Source organism: Lepidochelys kempii, chromosome 7 (assembly GCF_965140265.1).
Source record: "Lepidochelys kempii isolate rLepKem1 chromosome 7, rLepKem1.hap2, whole genome shotgun sequence".
NCBI classification, from domain to species: domain Eukaryota; kingdom Metazoa; phylum Chordata; order Testudines; family Cheloniidae; genus Lepidochelys; species Lepidochelys kempii.
The window spans coordinates 80,846,065-80,866,580 of NC_133262.1; the positions used below are offsets into that span (position 1 = coordinate 80,846,065).

The 20,516-nt window shown below is 44.9% G+C and overlaps 1 protein-coding gene across 1 annotated transcript in view; it reads right to left on the reverse strand.

The window, feature by feature from the left end:
* CTNNA3 (catenin alpha 3) overlaps positions 1 to 20,516 on the reverse strand; it is a 928,894-nt gene that overhangs the window by 402,145 nt on the left and 506,233 nt on the right. The window contains exon 8 of the mRNA XM_073353443.1: positions 19,528 to 19,680. Coding sequence (XP_073209544.1) covers positions 19,528 to 19,680 — 153 coding nt within the window. The remainder of the gene's footprint in view (positions 1 to 19,527; positions 19,681 to 20,516) is intronic.

The window sequence follows — 20,516 nt, forward strand, 5'->3', positions numbered from 1 at the left end:
TCTATGTACTTTCTTCCCCATGATATATTTTATTATATTCTTACTCATGCAATCCGGTGGGTCTTTTCTCCCTTTTATCTTATTCCTCTGTCATTTCATTTCTTTAGCTTGGACTATGCCTCCTGCTCATCTCAATACCCTTTTTTACTCAACATTTTCCCCATTTAACTTTAGTGAATATGTGTTGCAACTTTTAATAGCATTCTTTCCCTTTATTAACCCAGAACTACGTAAGATTATGGCTTCTACTGCTGAAGTTTTCAGCTGTCTAAGCCTCAGAGACTACAGGAAAGAGTCTCCCATGGTTCTGGGCACTGCACACTGCTGTGACTACATAGAGGGGCCATAGAGGTGACACAACTAGCCAAAGGAAATTCCCTGGTTCAGGAACAGCATAATGTCTATGCCTAAGCAGCCATGCTCTGCCCGTTGTCACAAGCCCTGACATAAGGGAAGACTAGGAGGGAGCAAATCTGGGATGGAAGGAGTGTAACATAGGGTGGTTCTTCCTCTGGGCTGAACATTCTCTCAACATTTTCTGCACTGATTGAAACATCAATAAAACATTAGTTTCCCTAATGTTTTCCAATTTACCACATCTTCCAGATGCTGCTGGTGCCTCCTATAGCCTCAGACTTCCAAAAAACACTCTCATTTTTGACAAAGCTTTCATCGGGAAGGGATCTCAGGTCCATAAGAGAATTTCTAGTCAGAGGAAGAGAGAGTGCCCCACCCCAGAATAGTTAATAGCCTGGTGGTTAGGGTATTTGCCTGAGATGTGGGAGACCTAAATTAGGCAGAGCAGAGACTTGAATGTTGGTCTCCCCACTCCTAGGTGAGTGCCCTAACCACCCAGCTGTTTTTGGCCTGATTCAGAGTAAAGACTTGAATCTGGGTCCTCCCTCAGGTGACTGCTCTATACACCATGCCATTGGCTGTACATGGGGTCTCATCTGGTTTTCATGAAAAACTTCAGAAAGGTCTCTGTTTCATCACTATGCACAATGGGAAAAGCTTTTTAAATTGCGAGCATTTTTGCAGGATGAGGAAACTCTTTCTCACCCAGCTCTAGTCACAAACCAAACCCAAGATTCAAGCTGGCAGCTAAAAGCTACTTATAGAATGGGCTGATTTGAACACCCCAAGTTTGGGAAAGGTTTAAATTAGGAGCTGAATTTCAAACCCTCACATTAGGAACAGTTCAGATCTGGAGTTTTGTTTTTGCCCATTATTACAGACATGAGTTTGGTTCAGAGCCATCTCTCACAGTTACTGGGTGAGCCACCCCTTACATCTCTTTTTGGCCCTCTCAAGTGCACTCCTTTGGAGACAGGCTTCCCTACCATCCCCCAGTCAGAAACTGGGATGTGGGTGGTCAAACCTAGTGGTTGGAGTCAGGAGTCATGCTATTGGTTGGAGCAGGAATTGGTAGCCAGAAATAGGAGCCCAGGATTCGAGGCAGAGTCAGAGGCCTGATAACAGAACCAAGCATCTAAGTCAAAGTCAGAAGCCAGGAACTGCAGCCAAGGGTCAAAGCCAGGAGTTACCTGGAGTGAAGCATGGAATGGGCAGGAACAAGGCAGGCGCAGAGCTATTGTAGATGTAGACAAATGCTTTGAGTAGCCATCAAACTGTTGGAATTAAGAGCTGGCCTGCTAACTCTTCTCACCAATCAGGCAGTGTAGCCAGACAGACAGACTACTATGGACTATCCTCCTCAGGTTGCCCAGAGAGTGGCTCTGCTGCAGACCCTGACCCTGACACACTCCCCTCTGAATGAGCCATCCAGGCCTATCACTCCTAGATTGGATCTCTGGGCCACAGCTCCCCTGATTACCAACCATGTAAATCTGACACTATTTGACACCTGTAAGCCCTTTACCTCCAGGGATGTATGACAGCAATTTCAAAACAAAATAGCATTGAATTGACTAAAGGAACACAGCATCTAGGAAAATGGGTTAAAGCCACAAAGAAACCAAAACACATATTTCCTTGCCTAAACTGAACCTCTCTATACATAACTCAGGTAGGTCCAACTTATTCCCATTTCTGGGCTGGGAAAGCCAACCCACTTGCTGCAGTTCCTGTGTCAGTCAGTCTGCCAGAGTCTCATCTCAACAAACTGCTAATGACATCTCGCTCAGCTCCCTTCTTCCCAGAGCCAACATCTTTAAGGTTGAAGATCCCCATTGCTCTTTCTGCCTTGGGAAGAGTAAACCTTGCTAGCCTGGTGGAAGCCACATAGGGGTATTCCCCAACTAATGCTCCCTCCCTGGCTCCTTTAAGGAGTCTTATTTTTGCCATTCTTTCACTTCCAGTTTACTTCACAGACCTTAACTGTGACTCTGGATTTAACTGTGACTCTGGATTTAACTTCTTGCGGTCAGGCAAGATAGGATCACACAGGTAAAGTGAGGTGCACCTGATATTTATAACAAACAATACATATAACTCCCTCATTTGCCCGCCACACAATCTATAACCAAATCCTATCCTAGGCAAACTACAATCATATAGTCCCTCAGGGTACATCTACACAGCAATAAAAGGTGTGTGGCAGGCCCCGTTCAGCTGACTCTGGCTTGCAGGGCTTGGTCTGCAGGGCTAAAAATTGCAGTGTACATGACCAGGCTTGTACTGGAGCCCGGGCTCTGAGCGCCTACAAAGCGGGAGGGCCTCAGAGCCTGGGCTCTATCGCAAGCCCAAACATCTACATTACATTTTTAGCCCCACAGACGAAGCCTTGTGAGCCTGAGTCAATTGACTTGGGCTCTGAGATTCGGTACTGTGGGGTTTTTATTGCAGCATAGACTTACCCTCAGTGATTCAGAGACTTCTATGCTGGGACCAATGAGGGTGGAACAACATCTCACAGAAAGCGGAAAGTGGAGTTTATTCTTCAGCGTGGAATAGGTTTTTTGTTGTGTTGCACCATGCCTAGTGCCACTACACAGGTTTTGGTGTGGTGGAGATAGTCAAGGGTGCAACCATATTAAAATGAAAATATTTCACTCAGCACGATTTTAACAAAAAATCTTTTTTTTTTACTCCAAAAAGATATCCAAATCCCCAGGGTTGATTCAATGCAGTTTTGACAGATGAATTTCACTTCCATGAATGCTTTAAAATTGCCAGATTTAACCACTTCATAGGGTGTATGCAGTCAGATCTCAAGCACTAGACACTTTATTGGTACACTTTTATGCTAAATAGGCCAAAGACGTGGAATATATCTGATGTTTGAAGTGTAACCATCATACCTAATTTTTAGTTTATCACTTAAAATTTTCTCCATAAAAATCAGTGGTCAATTTAAGGAACCTCTTAAAATACTTCTTTTAGTGTTCGGTTCATATTTACGTGATAATTATGTAATAGCAATATGACCAATAAACCTATACTCAGTTATTGGAATGTTGTCCAGAGTATCATACAATCTTTCTGTAATATGGCTACTGTTCTATTACATATTAAACATAAAATGTTCTTTTTAACTGCTTACCTTCCAAACAATATATTATTTATATGGAACTATTACTTTAGTTACGATTTCATAGCCCAATCATGCACCAGTCATAAAATAAATTGGTCATTGTTCCCCTTTGTTGCTGTATTTCATATGATCACGTTCTAAAATACCACAAATTTTATTTGTATTTCTTCATATGCAGATTCAAGGGAACAAACTAGGATATACTATTTTCTCCAGTGAGAGGCCACTGTAAGGGCCTGATCCTGCAAAGATAGACATGAGTAACTACCCTTCACGACTTCTAATCCATAAGAGGTATTTGTTTGCTTGCTTTTGTAAACAATGAATTGTAAATAAGAAGAACAAAGTAAAGAAAGACAAAGAAGAAAATGAAGGTTCTCCTGCTGGTGACAGAATGATGCTAGTTACCCAGTTAGAAACAGGTTATTACATTCAAAGGGCTTCTGGATACACTGCATGCCATCAATATCTTGTACCAGCTCAGCTAGAGGCTTCAGAGATTTAGACGTACTAGTTTTGACAAAGTCCTTTACTACAGCAAGGTGTAAATTATAGGTGTCTGTGTCCAAGTGGAGATGCAACCCCCAAGAGTGTGCAAGTGATGTCTGGACAGCTACCTTCCCTCTGGGGTTTCATTAGGGAAGTGAAGCTTCAAGGTAAATAAACAATCAATCAATCTGTGGTTGGGACATAGGCTGCATGGGTACATTGCTGAAGCAACCTCCACTGGCTGAGATCCTATCTCCTGACTGTCCTGTCCCCTTAGCTGGACTTTGCTGCCCAGTTTTGGTTCTTCTTGGCTTTGTGCAGGCCCTATGCCTGAGCAGGGATTGTGCGTACCTTGTTCCTCTGCAACCCCCTCCCCAGACAGACTTTTCACCACTGAGGTCCCTCCAACTGGAAGTATGCTGGTAGAAGATAGGGTTACCAAGGGCTGAATCTACCACATTATCTGTATCTTCTGCCAAACTACAGCAACAGTATCTCATATTATTATTCAGGAGCTGAATTACAAAACAAAAACTATGCTGTCAAGTGCAGGGAGGTGAAGTTTGGGTGAAGCAACTGGCAGTGGTCTTGTGAAATCAAGTTCAGACGATGTGGGAGCATGAGTGGAGATGCCACTGAGAGATCCAGAAGTATGTTGAACGAATGCTGGTGTGGCCAAGCCAGAGCCATCAGGATAACCCTCATCTTGTCCCGCTTGATCTTTAGGAGGACCTTGTGAACCAAGGGGAGTGATGGGCAGGCATACAGTAGGTGGTCTGCCCATGAGAGCAGGAAGGCATCAGCGAAGTAGTCCCTGCTGAGCCTGTGCAGTGAACAGAATTGATGGCATTTCCTGTTCTGTCTGGTGGCAAACAGAGGCCCCCCCGCTCCTGGAAGATGGCATTTGTGACCTCTGGGTGAAGAGACCATATGTGGTGAGAGGATAAGGACCTGCTGAGGTGACCCAACAGTATGGTCTGGGCTCTCGGGAGATGTGATGCCCCAAGTTGAATGGCGTGTTTCACGCAGGAGCCCCACAGCTGAGGCCTCTTGGCACAAGGCTGAAGATCGAGCTCCTCCCTGTTTGTTGATATGAAACATTGAGGCTTATTGTCCATCACTTTGTACCACTTTGGGGAAGGAACGTATTGTCCGACACTGGTACCACTTTGTCGAAGGAACACCTGGCAAGCCAAGTGTACTGCCCTGAGATCCCTGACATTGATATGCAGGGAGAGTTCTTCCTGGGACCAGTGGCCCTGAGTGCTGAGACTGTAAAGATGGGCTCCCCACCCCAGGTCTGATGCATCCAAAACCAACATTACCAATGGATATAGGGCGGCAAAGGGTATCCCTTTCATTACAGAGCCTAGATCTCTCCACCAAATCATCAAAACTAGGACAGGTGGCAGAATCTTGAGTCCAAGTGGCATCTACCCAGGGAGTAGACTGACACCAGTCACATCTGTAGGTGTCTGAGTTGTAGCCATGCATACTGCACCACATAGGTACATGCTGCCATGTGAACCAACGGTTTGAGGCAAACCCGGACGGTTGTAAGAGGGTGGGTTGTGACCTGGGAGATCAGGTCCAACATAGTTTGGAGTCTGGCCTCCAGTAAATAGGCCTTGGCCTGGGTGGGGTTGAGCACTGTCCCGATGAACTCTATTCTCTGAACTGGGACAAAAGTTGACATTTTCTCGTTTATTAACAGGCCCAGCACCTGAAAGGTGGCCCGTACAATGCCAGTGCTGTGCTGGACTTGAAGCTGTGAGTGGTCTTTGATCAGACAGTTGTCAAGGTACGGGAAGACTTGTATGCCTTGATGTCTGAGGAAGGGTGCAACCATTGCCATACACTTCATGAAAACCCGTGGGGTTGCTGATAGGCCAAAGGGAAGCACAGTGAAATGGTAGTGGCACTGACCCACCACAAAACTGAGGAATCTCCTGTGTCCTTGGAAGATGGAGATGTGGAAATAAGCATCCTTCAAATCAAGTGTGGCTCCTGATGGAGGCCAGGGAGACCACGTAGATTCTCAGTTTTTGTAGATATTTTTGAGGCTACGCAGATCCATGATGGGCCCTAGACCTTCGGGATTAGAAAATATTGGTAGTAAAACCTCTTCCCACTCAAGCCTTGAGGAACCTCCTCCACGGCCCCCACACATAGGAGGGCTTGCACTTCCTGGATGAGAAGCTGCTCTTGAGAAGGATCCCTGAAGAGGGATGGAAAAGGGGGTTGGGAGGGAGGGGTGGAAAAAACTGGAGGGTGGGGCCGACTATTACAGTGCTGAGCATCCAACATTCCAATGTTTTGTAAGACCACACTGGGCGGAAGGGTGACAGGTAGTCCAAAATCAAAAGGGGGATGGATCCAGAGTCCAGACTGGTATGCTGTCTTTGGGCATACCTTCAAAAGGCCTGCCTGGGCCTATCAGGGTTTATTCATAAGCGTGACTGGGAAGCCGAGGCTTACAATGTTTATAGCCCTTTCCCTTTCTTTTGTAGGGCTCCTGCCTGGCAGGTGCTGGGAATCTGGGAGACTGCTGAGGCCTAAAATGCTTCCTGGAGGCTGGGGGTATGTTAACGCCCAGGGTGTGACATCTGACTCTCAAATCTTTGAGGCCGTGCAGCTTGGAGTCCGTTTGTTCGGAGAACAGGGAGGTACCCTCGAAGGGGAGGTCCTGGACAGACTGCTTCACTTTGTGAAAGAGGCTCAATGACTGGAGCCATGAACAGCGCCTCGTGGTCACCCCTGATGCCATCATTCTGGCTGCTGAGCCGACCACATCCAGAGTTGCCTGGAGGGAGATTCTGGCCACCATCCTCCAGAATGGTCATGAACTCCTGCCTTGACTCCTGTGGCAGCGAGTCCTTAAATTTGGCCATTGAAATCATACCTCCTCAGCAGAGCCTGCTGGTTAGAGATACGTAACTGGAGGCTGCCCATCAAATAAACTTTTCATCCAAACAGGTCCAATCTCTTAGCCTCTTTATTTTTGGGGGTAGCATTTGACTGCCCCATCTGTCCCATTCATTTGTAGCTGACACCACCAGGGACTGGTGGGGGAAAGGGGGAATGTGAGTACAGGTACTCAAACCCACTGGCCTGTACACAGTACTACTTCTCCACCCTTTTTGAGGTGGGGGGCAGAGACAAAGGGGTGTGCCCAGTGCCCTGATAGGTCCCAATACTGCCTCATTAACTGGCAGAGTCAATCTGGAGAGAGCCACTGCAGCCAGGATGTCAATTAGGCTGTGTGGAGACTCCTTCAGCTCTCCAGCTTCCAGCCCCAAGTTTGCATTTCAGGAGCTCTTGATGGGCCCTGAAATCACCCAATGGGTTACTGAGGCCTGCGACCACCTCATCCAGGGATAATGAGGAAGAGGACAGTACCGGAAGAGGGACTGCCTCCTCTTCCTGGACCACTTCTGGGACCTCAGTAACGAGGTCAGTACTGGAGTTAGGGTCTGGTGCCGGGTGGGACAAAGCAGTGGCTTGCCTCTCAGACACCACCAAGTCTCAGCTATGTAAAGGGGGTGTCGGTACCAGGGGAAATCCCCATGGGTTCAAATACTGCCACTCTATTGGCCTGTAGCCCAGTGGCCAAGCACCGGCTGGGGAGCTGGTACCGAAAGTCCAATGCTTAGGTCAGGTACCAGTACTTCTTCGGCAGGGCGAAGGATTCTGGCTCAGACTCTAAGAAGGATGCTTCCCTCACAGACCATGGCGATGAAGTACCTGCTTCCACCTCCAGGCAATTCTGGGGAACCGGTGACTGACGACGGGTCAGAGACTGCTGTAATGAGACCATGGAGCAGTTTCCTCTGGATGGTGCTGTGATGGAGTTCACCGCCCCTTGATCCCTTCTATACCCGGTAGCCTTGGCAAACAGAGGGTCTTGGGGGTGGGGGGATCCGAAGGGACATCATGTCCTTTGCCTGAACATCATGCCCTCGAAAACCTCTGGAGTTGAAGGAGCCTGCTCCCAGAAATCGGAGGTGGGTCCTGGACCACACACAGTGCTCTAGGTGGAGTTGCCAGACCAACAGTGGCTCTGGGGAGGACAAGTGGCCCAGCCACTCCCCATTTGTCCCTCTTCTGCACTGGAGAGCACCCTCTCTTGGTATGCTGTTTCTTATGCTTCTTCCTCAGCACTAGGGATGAAGAACAGTGCTGAGAGGAGCATGGTGTTAGTGGACTGTTTCACCAATTCAGAGCAGCTCAGCTCTGAGGCTGGTCTGAGAGCTGCCTCCATGAGCAAGGCCTTCAGACGCATGTCTGTATCTTTTTGATTGTGTGGTCTGAAGCACCTGCAGATTTGACACTTCTCTTTAAAGCGAGTTTCCTGGAGACACTGTAGACAGCTAGAGTGCAGGTCAGTCACAGGCATGGGCTTGCCACAGGAGGCACACTGCTTGAAGCCCAGGGACCAAGGCATGCCCAACCCCTGGCTGAAAGTCCCTCAATGACAGGGACCACTATTCACACTATATACACTAACTAAGAACTACATACACTAACTACAGTAACTATACAACATACTACAGAGTCCAAACCACGGGGAAAGAAGCCTTCAAAGAGCAAGCAGGATTGGCCCAAGCAACCGTTACAGGCAATAGGAAGGAACTGAGAGGGTGCAGAGCCAGAGGCACTCCTCAGACCAGCGCATGCACATGCAGCTCCAGAGGGACCTAGAACCGGTCCTATGGACACCACTAAGGGAAAAATCTCCAGCAACTGTGCATGGGGCACAAGCACACACCTAGCATGGAATGGACATGAGCAAGCACTTGAAGAAGGGACTTGGATTTTTTTACCAGTCAAAACATTACAGACATGCTGGAATCATAGATGATGTGATTTTTGCCAATAATTTTCCCTGGCAACAAGCATGAGAGTTAGGATTTTGGCACTGATTATTTTTAAATAAAATTACATTTGAAAGAAAGGGGGAAAAATACAATTAAAAAAGAGAATTTCATTTACTTTTCAAAGCCATAAGAAAAAGCACCATTTATGCTTTAGCTTTGCCAGCCTTGACAGTGTTCTCATAAATTATGTGCTTGCTGGATTTTGCAGGCAGGTGCATCTTCACATGGGTGAGAATGCGTGATTTTAAACAAGAATTTGAAAACTGATGCAAACAAAAATAACTCTTCAGGGACCACATAAATGGGCTTTGTGCAGAAGCCATCCCTGCAAAAGCCAGAATGCTTTTTACACAAGCTGCAGAGCACAAGAACTGCTCCTTCCTGGTCACTACTATAGTCCATTGGCTCTACTGGCACTCCATTTCCAAGGGATTTTTGTAGTCAGTTAATCTGTACAGTCATGGACCCAGCGGCCACACCCCTGCCGACCGCGAGACCCTCTCCTCCTTACCTGGAGAAAGAAAATATAAAACTGCCAAAAGGAAAGCACTATTTGATTTGTAGGCCTATATTTTCAAAACTTACTAGGGATTTTGGCTGTCTCAACCCTTGCGTGCCCAGCTCCAGACACCTTAAAGGGGGGCCTGATTTTCAGAGGCTGAGTGCTTTGCATTTTCTGAAAACCAGGCCACTCCTAGTTCTCTAGTTGAGTACCCAAAAATTAAAGAACCTAACGTCACTAGTTACTTTTGAAAATGTAGGTTAATCTTGTTGTCTGATCTTTAGATTATGTATCAATTATATTGATTACTTAAGAATCCCTATTTATGACTTTGAGGGTTGACAGGTTCTTGCCCCAGGATCAGGCCCAGTATTATTCAAATTATTATATAGTTGGGAACCCCGATGTGCACAGTTGCAACACTCACTCTATAGGAACTCTTTTATATTTACAAATATAGTTTATTAAAACATTTAGCACAGTCACAAACACCCCAACTCAGTAAGGTAGACGGAGATACTACAGAATGTACATTTGCACATCCATATACTCACACCATCCCTTGTAGAACTACCTGAAGTGTTAGCCATTGTCTTTCTCATCACCATCACCTTCCCCATCATCACCAGTCGCCATCATTCTGGCACTTCCTAAGGACTACATCTCTTTCTCCTCCTGCCCCTAGGCTGGGATGCCACTTTTATAATATGTTATGCTGATACTGCTATGCTAGATGCATATTCAGTAGGGGATTTTTCCCCTTTCCCTTATTTGTATTTCCTCACCTTACTAAATGTTGGAGTGGCTTTTTCCTATAGGTTAGTATATCAATGATCTTAACTTATTATCATATATAGCAATTCGTTACCATGGTCCTTTTGTGATTAGGTATCATATTTGTTATTTCTATCCTAACTGGTTATTTCAGTTCTTTCCAAGTTGTGGAGTACCTATTAAGTTTAAAAGGGTATGAACTTATGAAATCCCCTATGCCAACCTGCTTTAATGCATCCTCTATGTTAAAGGTCACAACCATATATGGACCTTATCACCATCTATCTAGCTGAAAGGTCCCAAACGTATGTATGCTAACCTTGCCTTAGCTCAACATACAGGATGTGGCCTGCAGGTCTCTTGTGTTACTGCCAACATATACTGTAATATAACCTATTATAATAAAACAAATAATCAAGCCCATAAGAAAATAAGAAACTTATAAGAAAAGATCTATATAGGCAAACAAACAGGTTAACCTTAGATGTATCTCATGTACCTGTTATGTACATCAGTTCATTGCCAGGACACTTCTGTGGTTGACTCATGTACCTGTGGTCAGAACTTCACCTTAAACTCTATTTTCAGCTCCCCAAATATTTGGGGTTTTCCGTTGGACCATTTATCTGTGCAAAGTTTATCTGTTCAAAGTGCATTGCCCTCAAGCTTTATGCTAACTTGCTGAAGCTAATGTTTTACTGGATACAGGCCTGTAGGTTTCTTGCATTACTGGTGAACATAATGCAAAGCAATAAATATAATAAAGGCAAACTAGCCCACTGAGCTACAGTAGCAGGGGATATAACAAAGGCAAACTAGCCCACTAGGCTACAATTTCTAGCTTTTAATTTTATTTTGTAACATATGTAAAGAAGGTTTCAGAGTAGCAGCCGTGTTAGTCTGTATTCGCAAAAAGAAAAGGAGTACTTGTGGCACCTTAGAGATGAACAAATTTATTTGAATATAAGCTTTTGTGAGCTACAACTCACTTCATCGGATGTAAAGAAGACAGTCTAGTGAATTAGAGAATGGTACATCTAGCTTTACTTCCTAATTACAGGAGTACATGAAAAGAGATACAAATAAAATATCCCAATTCCTCTTTAGCCATGTCTTCTTTTTAATTATCTGCAGATCAGCCACGACTAATGATTTGGTTCTGAGACAAACAGTTTTACTGAATAATTTTTAGCCACACAGAAAAATCATTGATTTTTTTCCCCAAGTTTTACATCATTGACATTGGATAGAAAAGGAAAAAGCAGCAGCTTACCTATAACATGCATCTGAGATTATATTGCTTTGAGAACCCCAATTTGGGCATTTCTAGTGTTTTTAGTGTTTAAAGCCCCAGTGCTGCATACCCACAAGTAACTTTATCCATGTGAATAGTCCCTTTGAGTATAGTTACTCATGTGCATAGTGTTTACAGGATTGGGTCTCAAGGTCCCAAACAATTCTATTCAGCACATTTACCAAGTAATAGAAGACAATGTTCTTACCTTTTATATATAAAATTATTCCACTCTGAATAAAATTAAAATTATTTTTGCATCTATTTGAGTATATTTTTAGGACCAAATCCTGTAAATTAGTACACACAGACAGATTCTGCCCCAGGCTCCACACAACCATCTACCCACCATGGATCGGTTTTCCAGGAACATGGCTTTAAACTGTGGGTCAAGTAACAAGTCCTTGATCAGGAAGCTTGATTATACATTTCACATTATCCTGCATGTTAGACACATTAAGGGTGAAACAGTTCGCAAATAACTAACACTGACTTGTGGCTTCCAACAGTCCAGGTAGTAGAGTTCCAAAATATTTCAAGTTATTGTTTCTTATCCTATTAGCATCTGATCCTACTCCTTCTGAACTACTCTTTGGGAAGTGTCATAAATATAAAGGGAAGGGTAAACCCCTTTGAAATCCCTCCTGGCCAGGGGAAAGCTCCTCTCACCTGTAAAGGGTTAAGAAGCTAAAGGTAACCTCGCTGGCACCTGACCAAAATGACCAATGAGGAGACAAGATACTTTCAAAAGCTGGGAGGAGGGAGAGAAACAAAGGGTTTGTGTGTCTGTCTGTAGTCCTCTTGGCCGGGGACAGAACAGGAATGGAGTCTTAGAACTTTTAGTAAGTAATCTAGCTAGGTATGTGTTAGATTATGATTTCTTTAAATGGCTGAGAAAAGAATTGTGCTGAATAGAATAACTATTTCTGTCTGTGTATCTTTTTTGTAACTTAAGGTTTTGCCTAGAGGGGTTCTCTATGTTTTTGAATCTAATTACCCTGTAAGATATATACCATCCTGATTTTACAGGGGGGATTTCTTTATTTCTATTTACTTCTATTTTTTATTAAAAGTCTTCTTGTAAAACACTGAATGCTTTTTCATTGTTCTCAGATCCAAGGGTTTGGGTTTGTGGTCACCTATGCAAATTGGTGAGGCTTTTTATCCAACATTTCCCAGGAAAGGGGGGGGTGCAAGTGTTGGGAGGATTGTTCATTGTTCTTAAGATCCAAGGGTCTGGGTCTGTAGTCACCTAGGCAAATTGGTGAGGCTTTTTACCAAACCTTGTCCAGGAAGTGGGGTGCAAGGTTTTGGGAAGTATTTTGGGGGGAAGGACGCGTCCAAACAGCTCTTCCCCAGTAACCAGTATTAGTTTGGTGGTGGTAGCGGCCATTCCAAGGATAACGGGGGTAATATTTTGTACCTTGGGGAAGTTTTGACCTAAGCTGGTAAAGATAAGCTTAGGAGGTTTTTCATGCAGGTCCCCACATCTGTACCCTAGAGTTCAGAGTGGGGGAGGAACCTTGACATGGTGGCACAGTGGTGGGATTAACCTGAAATCATTTTGAGATCCAGTTGAGATTTTTTGAACTAGAAATACAGATTTTAAAAAGGAATTTTTAGGAAGTCCAGAAGGCAGCTTTGAAACTGAAAGCAGCTTGGTTTCTCTCTGCTTTGTGGCCAAGCAGAGACAAAAGGGGATTATCTTGTGAATTGCAGGTTTTCTTGCCTGGAGGCAGGGTACTTAACTCCTGCAGGGAAATTCACAGTCTTCCAACCCAGAGGTTTTTTTTTTTTTTCTTTTCTTCCTAAAAGTAAATAGGGGGTGTGTGCTCTACCCATTTGCCTGGAGACAAAAGTGGCAGGGTTTTTTTTTAGGATTTTGATTTTTTTTTTTTTGTTTTACAAGGAGCACAGGTTTGAAAAGAAATTTTTTTTTCTTCTTTGGGCTGGGTAAGCAGGTTTCCAAGTAGTTGGAGGGTTTTTGCTTTAATTTGGGCCCAGAGCAGAGACAAGGGAATTGTCTTTTTCTGTAGGCTGACAATCACTATCAGAGAATAGGTATTCTATTCCAGCACAGCAAAATTTTACAGCCAAGTTTTGTTTGTTTATTTCTAAACCTCGGGTGTAAAGTTAGTTAAAAACAGAGAGGTTAGAATGGCCAAATCCTCAGCTCGACTACAGCTGGAATTAGCCAAATTTCAGGCTGAGGAAAAACAAAGGGAACATGAAAGACAGATAGAACTCATGCAGCTGAAGAAGGAACAAGAAAGGGAGGCAGAACAACACCAAGAGGCTGCCCACAAGAGGGAAATGGAGGCAAGGAAGCATGTGGAGGAGGAGAAGGAAAAAGAGAGGAAGCATGTGGAGGAGATGGAGAGGATAAAGGCCCAGCAGAATATACCAACAAACCCTAGCAATCCTTCTCCAGGTACCACTTCCCATCCCAGAAAGTTCCCCACCTACAAGGCAGGTGATGATACTGAGGCCTTCTTAGAAAACTTCGAAAGGGCCTGCCTTGGGTACAACATCTCTACTGACCAATACATGGTAGAGCTGAGGCCGCAGCTCAGTGGACCCTTAGCTGAGGTGGCAGCTGAAATGCCTAAAGAACACATGAACAAGTATGAACTGTTTAAATCCAAGGCGAGAGTCAGAATGGGGATAACACCCGAGCAGTCTCGTCGGAGGTTCAGAGCCCTAAGGTGGAAACCAGACATGTCATTTACCCGACATGCCTACCACATTGTAAAACATTGGGATGCCTGGATATCAGGAGCAAGTGTTGAATCTCCAGTAAATTTGCCCTTCCTAATGCAAATGGAACAATTCTTAGAGGGTGTTCCTGAGGAAATAGAAAGATACATCCTAGATGGGAAACCCAAAACTGTAATTGAGGCAGGAGAGATTGGAGCCAGATGGGTGGAGGTGGCAGAGAAGAAGAAAACTGGTCGCAGTTGGAGCGGAGACCAGAAGGGACCACCCCAGACCACACCCTATTACCGGGGGCCGCCCAAAGCCCCACCTACCTCCCAAAGAACCCTCCAGACCCCTTATCGTCCCACCACCCCGTTCTCCAGCAACCCTCCTCGCCCCAGTGACCCGTCAGCTGGACGATGTTTTAAGTGTAACGAGCTGGGGCATGTAAAGGCCAACTGCCCCAAGAACCCCAACAGATTACAGTTCATTGCACCGGAATCACACCAGAGGTCCACAGGCCCAGATACCTCCCAGATACCCTTGGAGCGGAGGGAAACTGTGAGTGTGGGTGGGAAGAAGGTCACCGCGTGGAGGGACACCGGAGCACAAGTGTCAGCTATCCATGCTTCCTTAGTGGACCCCAATTTAATCAACCCAGAGATCCAAGTGACGATTCAACCCTTCAAGTCCAACTCTTTCAATTTGCCTACAGCCAAGTTGCCTGTCCAGTACAAGGGCTGGTCAGGAATGTGGACTTTTGCAGTCTATGATGATTATCCCATCCCCATGCTGTTGGGGGAAGACTTGGCCAATCATGTGAAGCAGGCCAAGAGGGTGGGAATGGTCACCCGCAACCAGGCTAAACAAGCCGTGAGGCCTAGCTCTGTTCCGGAAACTTCTATCAGGACCCAGTCAGAGGTGATGGACCTGGACCCCAGGCCAATGTCTGCAACAGCAGTAGTGGATCCAGTCCCAGAGACCCAGACGGAACCAGTCCCAGAACCGGAACCAGCCGAACAACCAACACCAGACCCCGTGTCAGCACTGAATCCAGTACTTGCAACCTCAACACCAGAGGGCCCCACCGAACCTGAACTGGCAGCAGCCGATAACCCTACACAAGAGGCTCAGCCGGAGCCTGAATCCCAACATAGTACACCAGTGGAGGGCGGTTCACAGACAACAGAAACAGCTCCATCCCCTATATCGCTTCCAGAGGGACCAAGCCTAGGTCCACAATCCCATGAGGAACTGATGTCTCCAGCATCAAGGGAACAGTTCCAGACCGAACAGGAAGCAGATGAAAGCCTCCAGAGAGCTTGGACGGCGGCACGGAGCAACCCACCGCCTCTCAGCTCTTCTAATCGATCCAGGTTTGTTGTAGAAAGAGGACTTTTATACAAGGAAACTCTTTCTGGGGGACACCAGGAAGACTGGCATCCTCAGAGACAGTTGGTAGTTCCAACTAAATACCGGGCCAAGCTCTTGAGCTTAGCCCATGATCACCCTAGTGGCCATGCTGGGGTGAACAGGACCAAAGACCGTTTGGGGGGGTCATTCCACTGGGAGGGAATGGGCAAGGATGTTTCTACCTATGTCCAGTCTTGTGAGGTGTGCCAAAGAGTGGGAAAACCCCAAGACCAGGTCAAAGCTCCTCTCCAGCCACTCCCCATCATTGAAGTTCCATTTCAGCGAGTAGCTGTGGATATTCTGGGTCCTTTTCCGAAAAAGACACCCAGAGGAAAGCAGTACATACTGACTTTCATGGATTTTGCCACCCGATGGCCGGAAGCAGTAGCTCTAAGCAACACCAGGGCTAAAAGTGTGTGCCAGGCACTAGCAGACATTTTTGCCAGGGTAGGTTGGCCCTCCGACATCCTCACAGATGCAGGGACTAGTTTCCTGGCAGGAACTATGAAAAACCTTTGGGAAGCTCATGGGGTAAATCACTTGGTTGCCACTCCTTACCATCATCAAACAAATGGCATGGTGGAGAAGTTTAATGGAACTTTGGGGGCCATGATACGTAAATTCGTAAATGAGCACTCCAATGATTGGGACCTAGTATTGCAGCAGTTGCTCTTTGCCTACAGAGCTGTACCACATCCCAGTTTAGGGTTTTCCCCATTTGAACTTGTATATGGCCGTGAGGTTAAGGGGCCATTGCAGTTGGTGAAGCAGCAATGGGAGGGATTTACACCTTCTCCAGGAACTAACATTCTGGACTTTGTAACCAACCTACAAAACACCCTCCGAACCTCTTTAGCCCTTGCTAGAGAAAACTTACAGGATGCTCAAAAAGAGCAAAAAGCCTGGTATGATAAACATGCCAGAGAGCGTTCCTTCAAAGTAGGAGACCAGGTCATGGTCTTAAAGGCGCTCCAGGCCCATAAAATGGAAGCATCGTGGGAAGGGCCATTCGTGGTCCAGGAGCGCCTGGGAGCTGTTAATTATCTCATAGCATTCCCCACCTCCAACCGAAAGCCTAAGGTGTATCATATTAATTCTCTAAAGCCCTTTTATTCCAGAGAATTAAAGGTTTGTCAGTTTACAGCCCAGGGAGGAGACGACGCTGAGTGGCCTGAAGGTGTCTACTACGAAGGGAAATGTGCTGGTGGTGTGGAAGAGGTGAACCTCTCCATGACCCTTGGGCGTATGCAGCGACAGCAGATCCAGGAGCTGTGCACTAGCTACGCGCCAACGTTCTCAGCCACCCCAGGACTGACTGAACGGGCATACCACTCCATTGACACAGGTAATGCTCACCCAATTAGGGTCCAACCTTACCGGGTGTCTCCTCAAGCTAAAACTGCTATAGAACGGGAGATCCAGGATATGTTACAGATGGGTGTAATCCGCCCCTCTGAAAGTGCATGGGCATCTCCAGTGGTTCTAGTTCCCAAACCAGATGGGGAAATACGTTTTTGCGTGGACTACCGTAAGCTAAATGCTGTAACTCGCCCAGACAACTATCCCATGCCACGCACAGATGAACTATTAGAGAAACTGGGAAGGGCCCAGTTCATCTCTACCTTGGACTTAACCAAGGGGTACTGGCAGGTACCGCTAGATGAATCTGCCAAGGAAAGGTCAGCCTTCATCACACATCTCGGGCTGTATGAATTTAATGTACTCCCTTTCGGGCTGCGAAATGCACCCGCCACTTTCCAAAGACTTGTAGATGGTCTCCTAGCGGGATTAGGAGAATATGCAGTCGCCTACCTTGACGATGTGGCCATATTTTCGGATTCCTGGGCAGACCACCTGGAACATCTACAAAAAGTCCTTGAGCGCATAAGGGAGGCAGGACTAACTGTTAAGGCTAAGAAGTGTCAAATAGGCCTAAACAGAGTGACTTACCTTGGACACCAGGTGGGTCAAGGAACTATCAGCCCCCTACAGGCCAAAGTGGATGCTATCCAAAAGTGGCCTGTCCCAAAGTCAAAGAAACAGGTTCAATCCTTCTTAGGCTTGGCCGGTTATTACAGACGATTTGTACCGCACTACAGCCAAATCGCTGCCCCACTGACAGACCTAACCAAAAAGAAACAGCCAAATGCTGTTCAGTGGACCGGAAAGTGTCAGAAGGCCTTTAACAAGCTTAAAGCGACACTCATGTCTGACCCTGTACTAAGGGCCCCAGACTTTGACAAACCGTTCCTAGTAACCACAGATGCATCCGAGCGTGGTGTGGGAGCAGTTTTAATGCAGAAAGGACCTGATCAAGAATTCCACCCTGTAGTGTTTCTCAGCAAAAAACTGTCTGAGAGGGAAAGCAACTGGTCAGTCACTGAAAAAGAATGTTATGCCATTGTCTACGCTCTGGAAAAGCTACGCCCATATATTTGGGGACGGCGTTTCCACCTGCAAACCGACCATGCTGCACTAAAGTGGCTTCACACCGTCAAAGAAACTAACAAAAAACTTCTTCGGTGGAGTTTAGCTCTCCAAGATTTTGATTTCGACATCCAACACATCTCAGGAGCTTCTAACAAAGTGGCTGATGCACTCTCCCGTGAAAGTTTCCCAGAATCAACTGGTTAAAATCGTCCTTGAGATGTGGAAAATATTGTTAGTCTTTATGTACTTGGTAGTATATTTAGAGATGCATGTGTCTTATTAACTCTGTTTTCCTAGAGCTCCAGGAAGAAATCCCAGCCAGTGTTTCACCCTAGCTGAGATTTGGGGGGCGTGTCATAAATATAAAGGGAAGGGTAAACCCCTTTGAAATCCCTCCTGGCCAGGGGAAAGCTCCTCTCACCTGTAAAGGGTTAAGAAGCTAAAGGTAACCTCGCTGGCACCTGACCAAAATGACCAATGAGGAGACAAGATACTTTCAAAAGCTGGGAGGAGGGAGAGAAACAAAGGGTTTGTGTGTCTGTCTGTAGTCCTCTTGGCCGGGGACAGAACAGGAATGGAGTCTTAGAACTTTTAGTAAGTAATCTAGCTAGGTATGTGTTAGATTATGATTTCTTTAAATGGCTGAGAAAAGAATTGTGCTGAATAGAATAACTATTTCTGTCTGTGTATCTTTTTTGTAACTTAAGGTTTTGCCTAGAGGGGTTCTCTATGTTTTTGAATCTAATTACCCTGTAAGATATATACCATCCTGATTTTACAGGGGGGATTTCTTTATTTCTATTTACTTCTATTTTTTATTAAAAGTCTTCTTGTAAAACACTGAATGCTTTTTCATTGTTCTCAGATCCAAGGGTTTGGGTTTGTGGTCACCTATGCAAATTGGTGAGGCTTTTTATCCAACATTTCCCAGGAAAGGGGGGGGTGCAAGTGTTGGGAGGATTGTTCATTGTTCTTAAGATCCAAGGGTCTGGGTCTGTAGTCACCTAGGCAAATTGGTGAGGCTTTTTACCAAACCTTGTCCAGGAAGTGGGGTGCAAGGTTTTGGGAAGTATTTTGGGGGGAAGGACGCGTCCAAACAGCTCTTCCCCAGTAACCAGTATTAGTTTGGTGGTGGTAGCGGCCATTCCAAGGATAACGGGGGTAATATTTTGTACCTTGGGGAAGTTTTGACCTAAGCTGGTAAAGATAAGCTTAGGAGGTTTTTCATGCAGGTCCCCACATCTGTACCCTAGAGTTCAGAGTGGGGGAGGAACCTTGACAGGAAGCCTCCCGTTGATTTAAAGAGGGAAGAAAATAACCCACTAGTTTCCATTGTCATGAAATCGTATATGAGGCCAAGATCACATAAATCCAGATCTTAGAGCTATGCAGGTAGTGAACAAAGAAAGCATATGTTGTTACTGAATTTAGTCACTGATGCATTTTGCTGAGTTACTGTGCGTAACTATGTTATCAAATCAGGTAAAAAAATGTAGTGCAGTATGAAGTCACTTATCACATATATTCAGTCCAGCTGCAGATCCATGAAACCTACCTCCACAAGCCTGCTGGTGTGTTCTTGAAATATAGCAGCATATTCCTTTATTTCCTTTTCTCTTCCGTTTTTAGCAGCCTCAATGAGAACTAGAAGTGGAACAGTGGTATCCAGGAAGGAGTCTGAGACATGATCTATAATAGCTTTCCGAAGCTGAAAAATAAAGCATCATCTTCCCCTCAGCAGATTATATTATACTCTGTATTATAGACCACTACAGTAATTATAAAAACGATCATAGTTGAATAAGATCAATATACAGTAATTGCAATCTGAACTATAAATTATCAGTACTTCTATGAATTTCTTTGTATCCTATAAAAAGGGCAGAATACAAATGGAAATTATTGAAGCTACATGTCCATATCTTCTACATCATATATTTTCATAACCGTAAAATTACCCAGATGTTTTCTACCTTGTTTCAGGTCAAAAAATATATTTTGATTAGCTAAATTGTATGTGGCATGGTAATTATACCAATGAGATCACTGATAAGAACATCTGATAATAGATTAATACAGCAAGGAGAATAATAAACAAATCTGATGTCCAATTTTCTCCATTTGCATGAATTGTTCTTCAACTTCCATCTTAAATTATTAAACAAGTGTAGCATTCCAGTACAAATTAGTTCTCTTAAATTAGATTTCCTATAATCTTATAACTGACCTTTGGGAAATTACTCAGAGGATATTTTCTAGGTTCTAAATCTAAATGAGTTCATTGTAATCATACACTCTAGGAAGTACACAAATCAAAGCATTACACGGAATATAATTAACATTATCAATTGTATTAAGTTCCCCAGTGCAAAATATGTACTTATTTGTTCTAGCCCATTTATCAGTACATATAAAAATGCTGATACTAATCTAGAAGACGCTGATTGTAACAGAAAATAAAAGCATCTTAAAAGTAATATTGAAGTGAAAAGGCACTAATTGGTTTGCTCCCAAAGGAAAATATTTTTATATATCATTTTAGTT